Here is a 14,649-nt window from a genome sequence, read left to right as displayed (position 1 = left end):
ACGGGAAGATGTTTCTGCGTGACAACCTCGTCTAAGCTATACTCTGTAGCTTCCAACAATGGTAGAAACTTCCCCTTAAGATGTGAGTAGAGTAGAACTTCTTTGGACGCGCCATTTTTGATAACTTGACACTTTAAATGGTTGGAGACGCTACTTCCATTGCTCAGTATATTGATCTTACTTCCTGATTCGATTTCAGTCGACGGAATGTCTTCAAGAACAAGGATGTACGGCGGCGTTTGATCAGTGATGAGTTTTTGCACCGTGTTGTAGATTTTGCATTCAGGTGGAAGAAGGTGAACCTTTAAGCTCGAATTTCGTGGGAAGAAGATCTCTTGGCGGAATGCGTCAAGTGCCATAATAACTTTTAGCCTCTCGACTTTATACAAAACCAAGATCTGGTCTGCTTCTAATGTTTCGTCTTCTTCACTTCCCCAAAACCCATCCACCAGCTTAACTGTCCTGGGAAGAAAACGCTCATGACGATCCAAAAATTCCTCTAGAGTAACGGGAACTTTTCCCGCCGATTGTCGCGAAAACTCCATGCTTCGACACAGTACAGTGGGATACTACTTTGATAGGCAGTCAAGCAGAGTTCACAGATACCAATTTAGAGCTTCAGCGATAATTTAAATGTGAAATTGTGCAATAGTGATAAACACGATGGGGTTATGGTTTCATTTTCCCGGAATAATTGTATAATCGGATTACGTCGCAAAGGAAATGCCAGGGCTAATGGCACAGTTTATTTTTAACAGCACCTTTTGTGTACTGTGGAATTAAACTGAGAATAACTATATACTAAGCTCACAAAAACTACAACTTTCAACATCAAACAATTCAACAAAAAAAAAACTTTTAAGACTGACTGATTCATTGGCAGAGCTGGCCTCAGACAACTACAACAACAACAACAATTTATTTTTAATAGATATTTCCATATATACATGGCACTACCTAATCTATTGATAGAAATTTCTCATAAACAGATAATTTCATTATGAAATAACATTTTTGTATCTGTAATATATAATGTCGAAAATATAAGCCGCAACTGATCTGCAAATAAATGGATGGATCAATATAATGAAAACGGAAATATATTTGGATTGTCATCAAAGCATTTTTTTAGAAAAAAAAAAAAGGTATATTCATCAATTATCGTAAAATTCCGAAAATAAGCCCCAGGGCTTATATTTTTCAAAGGCCCTTTTTGAGGGGCTTATTTTTGGAGGGGCTTATATTCGGAGGGACTTATCTACAGAGGAAATTTGCGTTTTAAAATCGATTGGGCTAGCCTTATAGTTGGAAGTAAATTTACCGTTTTTGCTTTGTTTTACTTTGTATTTGAGGGCAATTTTTCAAGTACAAACCCCCGGGGGGCTTATATTTGGAGGGGCGATTTAACGGACGGTTTTTTGCGCCACCGGATTGGGGGGCTTATATTTGGAAGGGCTTATACATGGAGGGGCTTATTTTCGAAATTTTACGGTATTTTGCAAAAAAAAATGGTTGCAATACTTAAGGTTAAATGCAAGACTGCTTTTTTTTGTTTTGTTTTTTTTGTTGTTTGTTTGTTTGTTTGTTTGTTTGTTTTTTTTTTGCAGTTCTTTCTCTTCAGTTTGTTTTTAATCCTTTAAGCCCTAATATCCGCATACAAATTCCCTAGACTGATCTCTGTACATTTTCTTAAATAATGTGTTGAGAGTATTTCATAAAAAAACTAAATCATTTTCTCTCTACAGTAATCCTTTTGTTAAATCTCATAACTTTTTCTCTTGATGATGTATGGATATCATCAGGAGAAAATTGATGTTGGTCACCACTCAAAAAGGTTAGAAGTTTTCATACAAAGCATGCGCCGTTACTATAAAGCGCAGGAGAACGTTACATGACATCCATTTTCATCTACATTAGCGACATCGAGAATATAGATTTCTGTTTTTGTTATCAGTTGATTACGGTCCAATATCGGCATTTTTACACTAAGCGTTCAAGGATATTTTAGTACAAACACACAATAAAATATGAAGTTACTAAATTGTCAAGGAGGATTAATAACTGATCGGTAAAGTATTACGTTTACTTTTAAAAAAAATCATTTTTCTTTTCTTTTGTTCCCCACAAAGTTCTCTTTCGTCCGCATATTTCGTATATTAAAAACAATAAAACTTATTTACCGTTTACCGATTTTACCTTTTAAGAGTCAGTCATGCCAGTCAACTGAAACAGATTTTAATGCTAAGGTTTAAGACCTATACCAAGAACAACTATCACCAAGTTCGATAGCTAGGGAAAAGAAACAAGGGTCGTGAAAGAGGAAATATTGACGAAGACAACAAAAGACCTTTTCAGATAAAAGCATACTATTTATAAAATGTTAAATTCACATTTTTCTACTATAAACTAAGCCAAAGACAACCATTCTCAAACGTAGGATTCCAGTAAGACTGAAGTTATGGTGAACCCTGATTATTTACCTAAATGCTGATAAAAATTCTCTGACGCACGTCTCCCTTTTGCAAAATCTGTGTCTAAATGTGTTGATGAGTGAGAATGAGGAAGCTTTGCAGTCAATGCGTTTTCTGCGTTTTAGGAGTGAGAAACTAAACATTGAAGGCAATTGACTCCTGGCCTTCAGGAAATAGAAATCAGAAACAATAGTCAGACCTGAAATAGGGAATTAATTGAGGAAAAAATTTTAGGGAACCTGGCTTCCCCGTGGTTATTCACTTCAAAGAGAAATATATTTTCATACGGTAGCTTGCGGTAACTTTTCAGGCTGTTTGCGATTGATTTCAAAATGTCCTTGGGATGAGCTTTCAAACGCAATTTCAAAATTTTGTCTGCAAAAAAAAAGAAAAGAAAAGTCACACGCACGCCCCCTGGGCTGATTATACTATGGGAATACAACTAATAAATTACTGACTCAATTTATGACAAGAGGGTAAATCAAAGCCAGTCTATTGCAGAACCGTGCTCAAACCTTAATGTTACTACCACCGAAGTATTTAATATATCGTAAGAAAAGAAAACGTCCAGTATAGACTATTAATGTGTAATTAAGAAGCTTCCTTTATTGATTTTTTTAAGAAAATCATCACAAAATAAAGCATAACGATTGCATCAGTTCATTTTTATAAATCTTGCCTAGGTTATATTCCGATAGCTTAATTAGGTCGTAACGGTTATGGTTACTTGATAGCACTACCTAATATATTCACTGCACTTTGCTCTTGTTATTAATGTTCTCTCAAACAGTGATATGTTTTCAATGAATATCGTGTTCAGGCATAATATGGGACTTTAAGTCGCCGTAACTTAAGGCGACTTTATGTCCCAGCGTACTGAGTCCTATGTTCTTCCTGTTCATCTTGAGATCTATATTGAGCAGAGCAGAACACATGTCTTGCTGTGCCTCTACGGAAAGCCCCGCCTGCCTCTGTTTTTTTGGATATCCATCTCGCTTTCGTCCAACTGCAGTCGATGTCGACCTTAGCGACGTCTCCGCTAAGCATGAATTGAATTAAGAAAAAAACATTCGAACTAAAACCGTTTAGAAAAGTGCAAGTAGGCTTAATACAGATTTTAAGTATCACGCTCAGACACTTGAAAAATAACTTCAAGGAAATTCCTGTAATCAGTCATCAAGCAGCTGTCCCAGAACTTGTTTTTACTTACCAATGATTCTTACAAGTAACCGCGAAAATGAATGTTTTTGTTTTGGTAAAACATCTTTCAGAACTATTGTTGTTTTCTAAAGAGATCTGCGTACACCTGTTACAAGCAATTATCAATGCCAGGTTATCATTCAACCGTTCACCTTCAATGATTTTAGAATTTGTTTAGAGAAATTTACTACTGCTTAGTCCTGTTTCAAACGTCGTTCTACTGCCGTGCTAAGCTGGCTCGACTGTAGCTCAACTGCAGCACGACATTAGCACGACTTGGTTTCAGACGTCGAATATAATTCACACAATGACAGTCGAATGGAACGGCTGTTGCCAAAAACAAAACATGAAAATAAAGAAACGGTTTAGCAAACTTTTAAATATATTCTAATTTATTTCATAATTCATGAATTGAGTTCGGCACGGCGATAGCACGACGTTTGAAACCAAGCCGAGCTACTGCCGTGCTACACGGAAGTAGCACGGCTTGGTTTCAAACGTCGCGCTACTGCCGTGCTAAAGTCGAATTTTAATTCGATCAATTGAGTTCCTCACGGCAGTAGCACGACGTTTGAAACGGGCCTTAGCCACATGATAACTGATAGGGTTGGAAGTCAAGGGACATCACCGCATAAAACGCTTGAGACAGAGAAGGAGGAAATGATAGGAACAGAGTTGAGTCTTTCTTAGTTCGAAACGGATCTTGCCATCTTATTAAACAAATATGTGAATAAAGTTATTAACTGCTGCTACAACTAAATTTCGAGGGCTGTCTTGTACGGAAGTAAGTTTATCTTAACGATTTCAAGAGTGTGGTCAATTATACTTAATCCTCTATGTTGCTGATTGAAAAACACCGATGAAAATTTATCCATGTCCAGTCTTTAAATCCGTTTTAACTTCATCTTAGGAATCACCGTAAAAAAGGGCAATCAAACTTAAACCAAAAAGAAAAATTCCTACATGGAACTCTCTGGGACTAAGCGTTTAAAACGTTGTATCACTATAACATTATCAACTCAGCGTAAGACAACGTTTAAAAAAAAAGTTTTTAAGAGAAGAGTGTTGCTGTCATGTTTTTCTTTGTTTGTTTGTTGTTTTCAGTACTAAAACTCACTAAAACAACAGGTGTAATTTCAATTTAAGTCAAATAAAGGAGTTCATCACCTGTTAGAAGAATTTTGCTGAAAAAATCCCTTATTTTGAGGCAACTGATTTCTAGATTTGATACTAAAGAAACCCAAAAAAGGAATTACAAGAATTTTCAAGTTTTATATACTCGGATCCTCAATCCTACAAGTAAAGGGGGTAAAAGACAAAAAGGTCATAACATAAAATGAGATGTATTGTTTTCGATGATGAAGTTAAGTTGTCTTTTTTATTCTAAAGGGTACTTTAGATGTTTTGTTGATAATTGGCCAGCAGATGGTGCGGGGGTAGGATCAAGCAGCTGCAGTGTCACGTCACGCCAGTGTCACGCTCTTAATTTTGGTCATTCAGAATTGCACCAGAAAATTCTCACTTAAAGAATAAACTGCAATTAACAAGATTTCAGTCAGTTATCCAACGGCCAAATCAGAGCGGCTGGTTGCATGTTAAATTGCGTTTGAAAAGAAACCGGCACAAACAAAATTGTTATAAATACCGCTCGGGAGAGCACACGGAAATAAACTGACAGTGATCCTTTCTCACGACGACTAATACCTGAAAAGTCCTTCCCCTTGCCAGGTAGGAAAAATTTAATTTTTCCACGAATGTTTCTCTAAGTCAATCATTTAAAGAAAATAGGGAGGGTTTATATTACCTCTTGAGGAAATGATAGTTTTAGATTTTTAACTTATATATCGATCAATTACGGAAAGTTGCCATACAGTGTACAAAAGGACGTGTTATTCATAAGATCACTGTTAAACATGTTTGCCGATTTCACAGTGCTTAGGCTATAACTTAGTTAATTAAGTTGCCCGTTTATATCTTTGAATATTATCTTCAATTCTGGTGGAATGTGGATCCCCCTGTCTGGTCTTTTTTTTTGTTTTGTTTTGTTTTGTTTTGTTTTGTTTTTTTGGTTTTTTTTGGAGATTTTACAAAAAAGAATTTGAAATTTTTTTAAAAAATTTCATCTGGTTGAAACACTAAAAATTTGGACGCACCAGTTGTTTCTTTTTGTGCGAAAGAAAAATTAGTCGTAAAGAATAAATAAATGTAACTTTCTAGTCGCTGAAGGTCTATAATTGCCTATTCATTTATCTTTCAGACAAGTTAAAACATGAGCAAGTTCTGGGTTGCAATTCTCTTGATGTTTGTAGTTGCATCCTTGTTTCTGGATGACAGGTAAGCTGTCAGTTTTCAATGCGAATTTATATTATTATGATGGAGAATGTTAGCCATAAGATAAGATAGAGTTCATGATTTTCGGGCGAGAGAGAAGATGTGGCATTTGAAACATCAGCTAACAGTTAGTGACTGAGAAAGAAAAAAGAATTCGGAGCAATGACCTATTTCTGGGTTATTAGTAGTGATATCGGATGGGTCATCATAACAGGACATCACCAACATAGTTAGTAAAGTGGAATGGTTATGAAAGCAGTCGGACTCCTTCGTCGTATGTCACTCCCGACCGTGCACAACGTCCAGTAGTGATTCCTATTATTTTGAACTTAATGACTAATGGGAACGTAACATTACGTTAATTTATTCACTTGTAACAATTTGTGAACAAAACACAAAGTATTATTGTACACGGGTCAGGGAAGTTTCCAACATAACTACAACACCGTTGTTTTCAACTTTGATGTTTGCCGGCGCTTTCATAACCAGTCTCCTCTATTAACCGTGTCACCACGGAAACAACCAATTTTTCAATGCTCCAAAAACCGACCGTGCAGTTATCATCATTCGGAAATCAAATGAAGTTTGGAAAGTACTAGTTGTTATATTTCTTTAGAGTCTTTAAAGTCTTAATCATAGCTCTTTTCTTCTTTATAAACCCTTCATATTTCTTTGTTTTTTTTAGCGATGCTTGGCGAAGACGACGTCGTCGTCGAAGGAGCGGATTGCAGATGGACGACGGTGATGTAAACCTTGCCGACCTCAAAAAGGATACTTACCCGGACGAGGTACCGGACAGTTTAATTCCCGCGACTCAGGGAGATGAGCTGTTAGAAGATGAAGAAGATTATGATGTTCATCCAAAACATGCTCACGTTTAATGATTGAGAAGTGGATTATCATGCTGTTGAAATGCCTCGTTATTATGAGATTGCAACGAACGAACCGCCTACAATTCATTTGACAAATGTAAAAAAAGTAATAAAGGAAGCTTTGTATTGAATTATATGTACTGTGATGTATAATTTCTTTTAACGCGATTTCTTTGAAGTATTTCCGGTGAATCTATTCGCCGCGTGTATGTTTCCTCTATTAGTTGCAGCTTTCATCTCTTTTATGGATGAAGGTCCTAAATTCGATTTTTCAATCAATTTCAGAAATTTCATTTTTATGACGTCACACTTTAGTACTCTATTGAAGCCAAACGCACTCAGGTCTACCAAATACGCCAAAGTGTTAGTTTGAAATTGGTACACAACACTTACAAATAAGTTTTCATGTTTATTATAGTTTTTAAAAATTCAAATGGCACTATATGTTCAGTCATTTCTAGCCAGTTTCGGGCAAAAAAATAAAAGCCATCCAACGTGTAAATGCACGCTGATTTCATTCAGACTGTCTTCATTTTCTCAATGCCCTCCAAGAACGAGAACGGTGAAAAATAATAAAAGGATTAAATTAACAAAAAAAGGTCCGGCGTGATTACCAAAATTTCTCGGATGGGTAGTCTTAGGTATGCTGCTACGCGCGTTCGCTTGGAGCTCCGCTATTAACTATGCTGTATATAAATGGAGTCTCTATTTTTCTACAAGATTTACATCCAGAAATGATCTTAAGCCCGATAAGCTCCAAAGTCACAGTAACGAAGGAAAAGGAAAGGAGAAAAAGAAATAGCGAGGAGAAGGAAAGGAGGAGAAGAGAAAAAAGCAATGGCTGCTGACTCTTAGTTTTCATAATGGCTACTTTGGAGATAGTCTTCGGACTCAAAAGGTCCACTTGGCGGTAATCTTTTCAAAAATCCGGCTAGATGTATAATATTACAATCTGATAACTGCACAGCTAGCCTTCCATCTTTACTTTTTGTTTGAAGAAAATTACTATCCAGTAATTCGTTTAATACGTCTTGCTGAGAATACATAATTGTACTTTTCGGAAACAATTTCAAACGGACACTTTGTAAGTGTGAATCAATCTCTTTCGCTCACACGGTGCTTTCATCAGTAGTGAATAGTTGTACTAAGTCCTCTTCTCTGTGTGGCATGCCTGCCCGGACTTTCTTGAGGAAGCCTTTTGGAATTGCCAATGCTATGGTTCTAAATTAACGGAAGTTCCGTTTAGGCAGACTGTGAAAACCCTTAGCGGCGAGAGGTGTTACAGGATTTCCGTCACTCGGATTGAAATAAAGGAAGCAAGGATGAAAATATCCTTCCAAAGCGGAAAATATAGAAGCGGAAAATCCCAAAAATAGAATCGTTTTAAAGCTACCTACCTGCTCACGTCACTAACAAAGCTGTCAAAATAAGGAATCTATATTGAAACGTCAAAGCGATTTTTGAGGTGGCGGCGAAAATTCCCGCTTAACCAATATTTCGTATTACCTAAAGTGGCCAAAGGGAAATGTTTCTATTAATGAATGGTCTGGTCTTGCTAAAAGTTACTAACATAATTCTTAGTAGTACAAGGGTTTGTAAAAAATTCGATTGGGTTATCAAGAGGCACGTCTTGCAAAGTGGCGAATTTGACAAAGATAGCAGATCTGACTAAACATTGCGAATCTGATCAGAAACATGAAAAACCGGCGAAGATTAACCTTGCAAATATTTAAATAGGATGGCTGAATGTCGAAGATGGTGATTTCACGACAATGAAGAATCTGCCAAAAAGGGCCTATATGGCAAAAATGGCAAATTGACAAAAATGTGCCAGGGGTTTAGAGAATATTCAAATGAGATGACAAAAGGGAACTCTTAGAAAGTGGCGATTTTGAGGAAAATATTAAAATGGTGAGATGCATGATGCAGATGAGACGTCTAGAGGGGCCCTTTGCAACTATGTGGGTTGATTCAAGATGGCTTGATGTTGGCCATTTTTTTCTTTTTTCTTCTACAGCGTACGGGTATGAGAATCACCAAGTTCTGGGTTGCAGTTCTTTTGACCTAAAGAGCCTTGAATATGTAGCGCCGAGAGTGAAAACTGTCGGCGAATATCCATGTTCAAGTCATTAGGCCCGTTTAGAATTTCAAAGACTAAAACCCTTGCTCCCATTGCACCGTTCCTTAAAACTAGACTGCATTGACCTCTTTTTTCAATCGGTATATGCTAAGTTGACTTTCGACATGATGGCTTCTCCGCCACGCACCATTTTTTTTCTTTTGTTCACTTGCTCAAAGTACTCGCCTCTTCCATAAATAAGCATCATTCAACTGACAATCTACAACTCCATAATGACACCATTTCTTGCCCATTTCTTTTCCGTTACATGTTTTAATGCAAAAGGTTATAAAGTTCACTTTAATTTGAAATTTTCATTCCCTACTTCGCAGCGATTCTTGGCGACGACGGAAAGACGACGAGGATTACTGCTGACTTCAATAACAACAAGTTCTTGCAAGAATTACCGAAAGGTGAATCGTCGTCTTTGTTTGATTATAGATTAAGAGGAAGAGTACGATGTTCATCAGAAAGATGCTCCTGTTTAATAAACGAATTACATCATTATGCCACCGAAACTGCGTCAAATTGATAACATAAGTAAATTGCTGCTATGATGCTGTTATTTTGCAGCGTTAGAGCTGCTTGATATATTTATTGTGATTAAGAAACATCCTTATAACAATCTGTCTTAACTATATTCATTAATGAAGAGATGGAACATATCGAAAATATTTACAATATTCGTGCACAATGAAGCTGTTTAAGCATTTCATAAGTTTAACAATGGAAGGTACCCCTCCGTTACAATAAAGATATAATGTGCCCTCAGAGGACTGATCTCTACGAATACTTGGGAATGGACTGCTTGGATCCTGTTGGGGTCCGTTTCTCGAAAGTCCCGATAACTTTTCGGGCCCCAAAAGCTGTTTTATGTTTGCCATGTTTTCATTCCAGTTTCATTAATTTTTTAAATGATACAATGAACCTATCAATGAACGAATCAAAATTGACCGGTTTATAAGCTAGGAACTGTACTACTATTCAACAGGTTCTGATTTCAAAATTTGCCTTCGGACCAGGAAGGTTTTCGGGCCTTTCCAGAAACAGGCCCCTGGACCCTGAGCCGATACCAACATTAAAAAAAAAAAAAAAAAAAATTGGCATTTTGTTTTTTTTTTTAACTTCTCCTCTTCTTGATTATACACTCGAGAGAATTAAACCAACTGCTTTTCGAATTAACAGAAACCCGTGACCACTGCAATGTTTTACTGAGCACTGGTTTGCTGCATATCCTCAACTGCTTGTTCATTACTTGATTTCTCTTCAAAGACCACAAGTCTTATAAGAAAATAGTCAGTACTAAAAAACTGGCAAGTCTAAGTCTTTCAAATCCCTTTTAGAATGCAAATAGGAAACAAAGAGGCAACTGCAAGGGAGCATTTTAACACTTAAAGCCCCAATATCCACTTACAAATTCTCCAAACTGATCTCCATACATTCCTTAAAGAACGGGTTGAGAGAATTTGATAAGATCAAAGCATTTTCGCTTGATAATGTATGGATATTGTTTGGAGAAAATTGATGTTGGTCACTCTTGGAACTAAAGGGGTTAATCGAGCTGTTCAATTTTGACAGTGTCTAAAGCTGTGGCCTCCATCCAGCAATAAAGCGCAAGAGCTTCAAACGATAGAACCGATCCATTCCAAATGATTCCAGAGCCTCTTCATCCAAACATACTAGCATGCTGCCATCGACTTGTCGTTCCTTGAAGATCCCTTCAAAGTGATGCATGTTCAATTTCCGAAGGCATTGCAAAACCTCAGTTACTCTTAGAGAGCTCAAATCTTCTGGTATGGTAAACTTGGACTCCGCTTTTTCCGAGACAGGTATTTGTGGGTTTTCTCCAGACACGTGCCTTGTTTGTGCCCCTTGAAGTTGCTGAGAAGTTGCCGAGGCTTCTTTTTCGTTCCCTTTTTCAAGAAAGGAGGCAGAAACTGAACGAGGCTTTGCCACAGGGGATAGAGACCCCGATGGGGCTTTCCCATCTGGGCTTGATACCATCGTTGGATTCCCTTGTTCTATGCCATGGAATGAACGGGACTTCTCCCTGGAGGGTGGGACAGGTTGACCAACTCTACTGCTTGGAGCGTCAACGTCTGGCGTCGGGGAGCTCACGGGAGAAGAAATACCATCTCTTTGTTTGTTTCTTGAAGGGATTGGCGGAGGTGTATCATCTTGACTCTGACAAACTGGTAAAATGCCTTCATTTACGCAGGTATCTTTTTCAATTCCAGCGCTGGATGGTAATTGGCTTTTTTGGTTTCGATTCTGAATTGTAACTTTGTCACGTCTTGGGGATGGTTGTGGAAGATTTTCCTTTATTTCTTTGTTGTTAACTGGCAATACTTGGACTTTACTGGCAGTCAGACTGAGTTTTCCCTTTATCTCTCTTGGGACTGGGCAAGGCTCCTGTAGTTTAGGAAGAGGAGGAAGTACGTCAGCGCTTGATCTTCTTGGGACACGAAACGCTGGTAGGACTTTTGGCTCTGTTTCAAGATTCATTTCTTCAGAGCCATAGAAAGGCGAGTTTTTTGCCTCTAACCTTGATGACAGTGAAGGATTCGAAGAATATGACTGGTCCTCAAGAATAGAATCAAGTGCATTGACGTCAGAGCGAACACTTTCAGTTTCCCCGCCTGTTGTTCCTTTCCTCCCGAACGTGTTCATCTTCCTTGAAGGTTCGTTGTAAACCAGGGACTTCCTATGAATTTGTAATGAAACTGTTTCTACTTTTCCTTGAACGTCGTCACCTTGCAAGCTTTGAGCTTGTACCTGCAGTAAATTATTTAATTTCTGTTTCGACAGTTTTTCTGTACTCGAGTCACTTTTCCTTCTTGGCACTGATGACAATGATCTGCTTTTAAGTTTTTCTGCATTGAGATAATTAAAATTCAGATCGTCGTAAACGTTCTCTTCGCTTTCGGTGGTGTTTGTTCTAAGTTCAAGGTTGCTTAGAGTTCTTTGAAATAAACTATTTCGCTTCCCCTGGCCCAACAGACTATTGCTTCTTGCTACTTTCATAGACGGGGGTGGCGAATACGTATTTCCATGGTGTACCCTTTCTCCACTCATTTGGAACTCTGATATAGCCAGAGGCTTGTCGTTGGCCTCCTTATTTCTTTGAGATGGCATTTTCAGACAAGGTGATTCAAGGTCGCTTTTTACTCGATATCCTGACATGTCTTCATACTCGTCAGTAGCTTCATTGATGTCGCTATCGAATTTTGCACCGGGCGATTTAGAGGGGTCCATTTCTACAGCCATGACGCTTATGGGCAACATTATGGGGAATGACAGCTCTGTCTTCACATCTTGGTCTTCTGTAGTTGCCTTTACAAACGACTCGACTAGGGTCCCCTTCAATTTGACAACGCCAGTGGGCAAAGGTATATCTTCATCGATGTTCTCTTTTGTACTGTTATCACAAGTGAGTAAAACATAGGCTGGAAGTTTATTCTTTTTGACAAACTTGGCAAGTGGTAACCCCTCTCCATCCAACAGAGCTAGAAACTTCACTCTACAACTCATCGGCAGTTTCCAGAGCGTTTTCCCTTTATCATTAACGTTTTTGAAAGGCAAAAATGTTTCGCCAGTTTTTCTCTTTTTCTGGTCTATCTTCAACTTATCACCAACTTTGACCAACGACTCGTAATTCGGATCACTTTCAATCACACGAACGAACTTCACACCAGAATTATGTTCATGAAGAAGTTCCGGAATCCCCAATTGTCGCTGTTGGAATTTTTCCTCAGCCATACGTTCAACTGTACATGAGTAGTCGATCGGGATGCGAGTCTCCTGTCCATCTGCATCTTCAAGTAACACTGTTTCGACGCTTTCCAAACTTATCAACCTGTAAACCGCATCGGCACTTACAGTTGACCTCTGCTGTTTGTCATAATAGCCTTCATACACCTTCACCACTTGAGGAAGAGGGAACTTCTCGATAAAATCCCTCAAATAAAGAGAAGTGTCTGCAGGCTTTGGCGAAACAAAGTCCGACATTACATTAATTTCTTAATTTCTTGACATTACCCGAGAAACGTCTTAGCCAGTGAAGTTCTGTTAAGGACACAATTTAGAGGCAGAACGAAGTATTGCATATGAAGTTGTTTCTCCACAAGAAACTTCCTCTTGAAAGAAACCTTGTAACTTGTCAACTTAATGATGAGCCGTCAAATTCCCTCGCCAAGGAATAACTTCCCACATGTGGAATCGATGACACTGCTGTAGTTTCGTATGTCAGTTGACTGTCGTTTTCTAAAAACGTTTTAATCACCTTCCGTAATTATTTTGTTAACAAAATATTGCATGACAGTTTCGCCTAATTTAAACATCGAAAGTGAATTGTAATGATGACATGTTTTCCTTCAACTTCTTTCGTGTTTGATGGAACCCTTGTCATTTCTTCAGGTTGGTAAGTTATAGGCCCTTATAGTGTCAAAAAAGATTAAATTAAATTAAATAGACGAAGAATCCGCAAAAGAGCGTTAATGTTTCGTTGATGACCAGCCTCTTTCATCAGTTCACAGTATCGTTCACTTTAGGAGAGTCAGAAACATTATTATTAATCATTTTTTTCATTTTAATTCTAAAGACAAATGAAGACGTCATTGACAAATAATATTTACCTCAGAAAGCAAAAGAGAATCTACATATAAATAGGAAGGTCAGTTCGTCAGCGAGTACACTAAATTGATGCATAACTTTCGATTTTCATGAGTTCATCATAGGGGTACATGTACTTGAGTGCACTTTAAAGCTCATGCGTGGAAAGTTCTCTCAGCATGGTAGGGTCTTTTTCACTTTTTATCAGAAATCGTTAAGATTTGCTCTTTTATAAGCAGTGGAAACTTAGTTTGATATGGCCAGTAAGTTAAAACTTGACTATAATACTGCTTAGCCTGTTCACACACCCTCTATTTTCTCCGAGCGAGAGTGATAAAAACAAAAACAGCGGGGAATTAACTGACCGCTAGAGCGCAGCGCGCTCGCTCTAGAGCGCTCCCCGATTATCGAACAGCCACATAAAGCAACATCTGTGTACAGGCTAAATACTGCTCGGATACCATCCTTTCTGCTCATCACTCCCTTAAATAATTTTGTGCTATTGCAATTGGCAAACCCGTGTAGCTCCCAAAGTTGGTAGAAGGCTCACAGCTTCATCGGAACGATAATACCTTGCTTCTGGACATACACAATCAAAGAATACTAAAGATCTTTCACGAATTAATGCTTTTGAACTGAAATAACTCAGTGGATTGCTGTGTAGAAAGGTTCAGGCTTTTTTTTCTATAATAACATTGATTATTCACTAAAGAAATAAACAACCTGATATTCCTATTATATTCATATTATCTTTTTAAGGAAGAAAAGAAAAGAATGCATCGTTAGGGTCATGAAGGTGCAGAAACAAGGTATTTTGGATAAAACATATAATCCCATTATTTTGGAAAACAACAGAAATACTACCACAGGTTAGTATAGGTGTCCTGGACAAAATTAAATAGAAAAACAAATACCCTTTAAGTCCTTCTGAAATGAAGGATGAACCGCGCGAAGGCCAAAAAAGCGCCATTTTCCCTATACCTTGGTTCGGAGGGCGGTCAGAATAATCTTAATTCTCGATCTATATTGTACAAGATTGTATCTC

The 14,649-nt window shown here is 37.9% G+C and overlaps 1 protein-coding gene across 1 annotated transcript; it reads right to left on the bottom strand.

Annotated features, from left to right (window-relative positions):
- Positions 1-10,474: 10,474 nt before the first annotated feature.
- Positions 10,475-13,125, bottom strand: LOC140928467 (uncharacterized). Its single transcript, XM_073378222.1, has one exon. The coding sequence runs from the start codon at positions 12,999-13,001 to the stop codon at positions 10,575-10,577; it is 2,427 nt and encodes an 808-aa protein (XP_073234323.1). The 5' UTR covers positions 13,002-13,125; the 3' UTR covers positions 10,475-10,574.
- Positions 13,126-14,649: the final 1,524 nt, after the last annotated feature.

Source organism: Porites lutea, chromosome 2, assembly GCF_958299795.1.
Source record: "Porites lutea chromosome 2, jaPorLute2.1, whole genome shotgun sequence".
In the NCBI taxonomy this organism is placed as follows: Eukaryota; Metazoa; Cnidaria; class Anthozoa; order Scleractinia; family Poritidae; genus Porites; species Porites lutea.
The sequence above is the reverse complement of the archived record's forward strand: the minus strand, read 5'-3'. Positions and strand labels throughout refer to the sequence as shown.

What these genes read in the sequence shown, in the direction of transcription:
- LOC140928467 (XM_073378222.1), bottom strand. Translation starts at nt 13,001, where the DNA reads ATGTCGGACTTTGTTTCGCCAAAGCCTGCAGACACTTCTCTTTATTTG.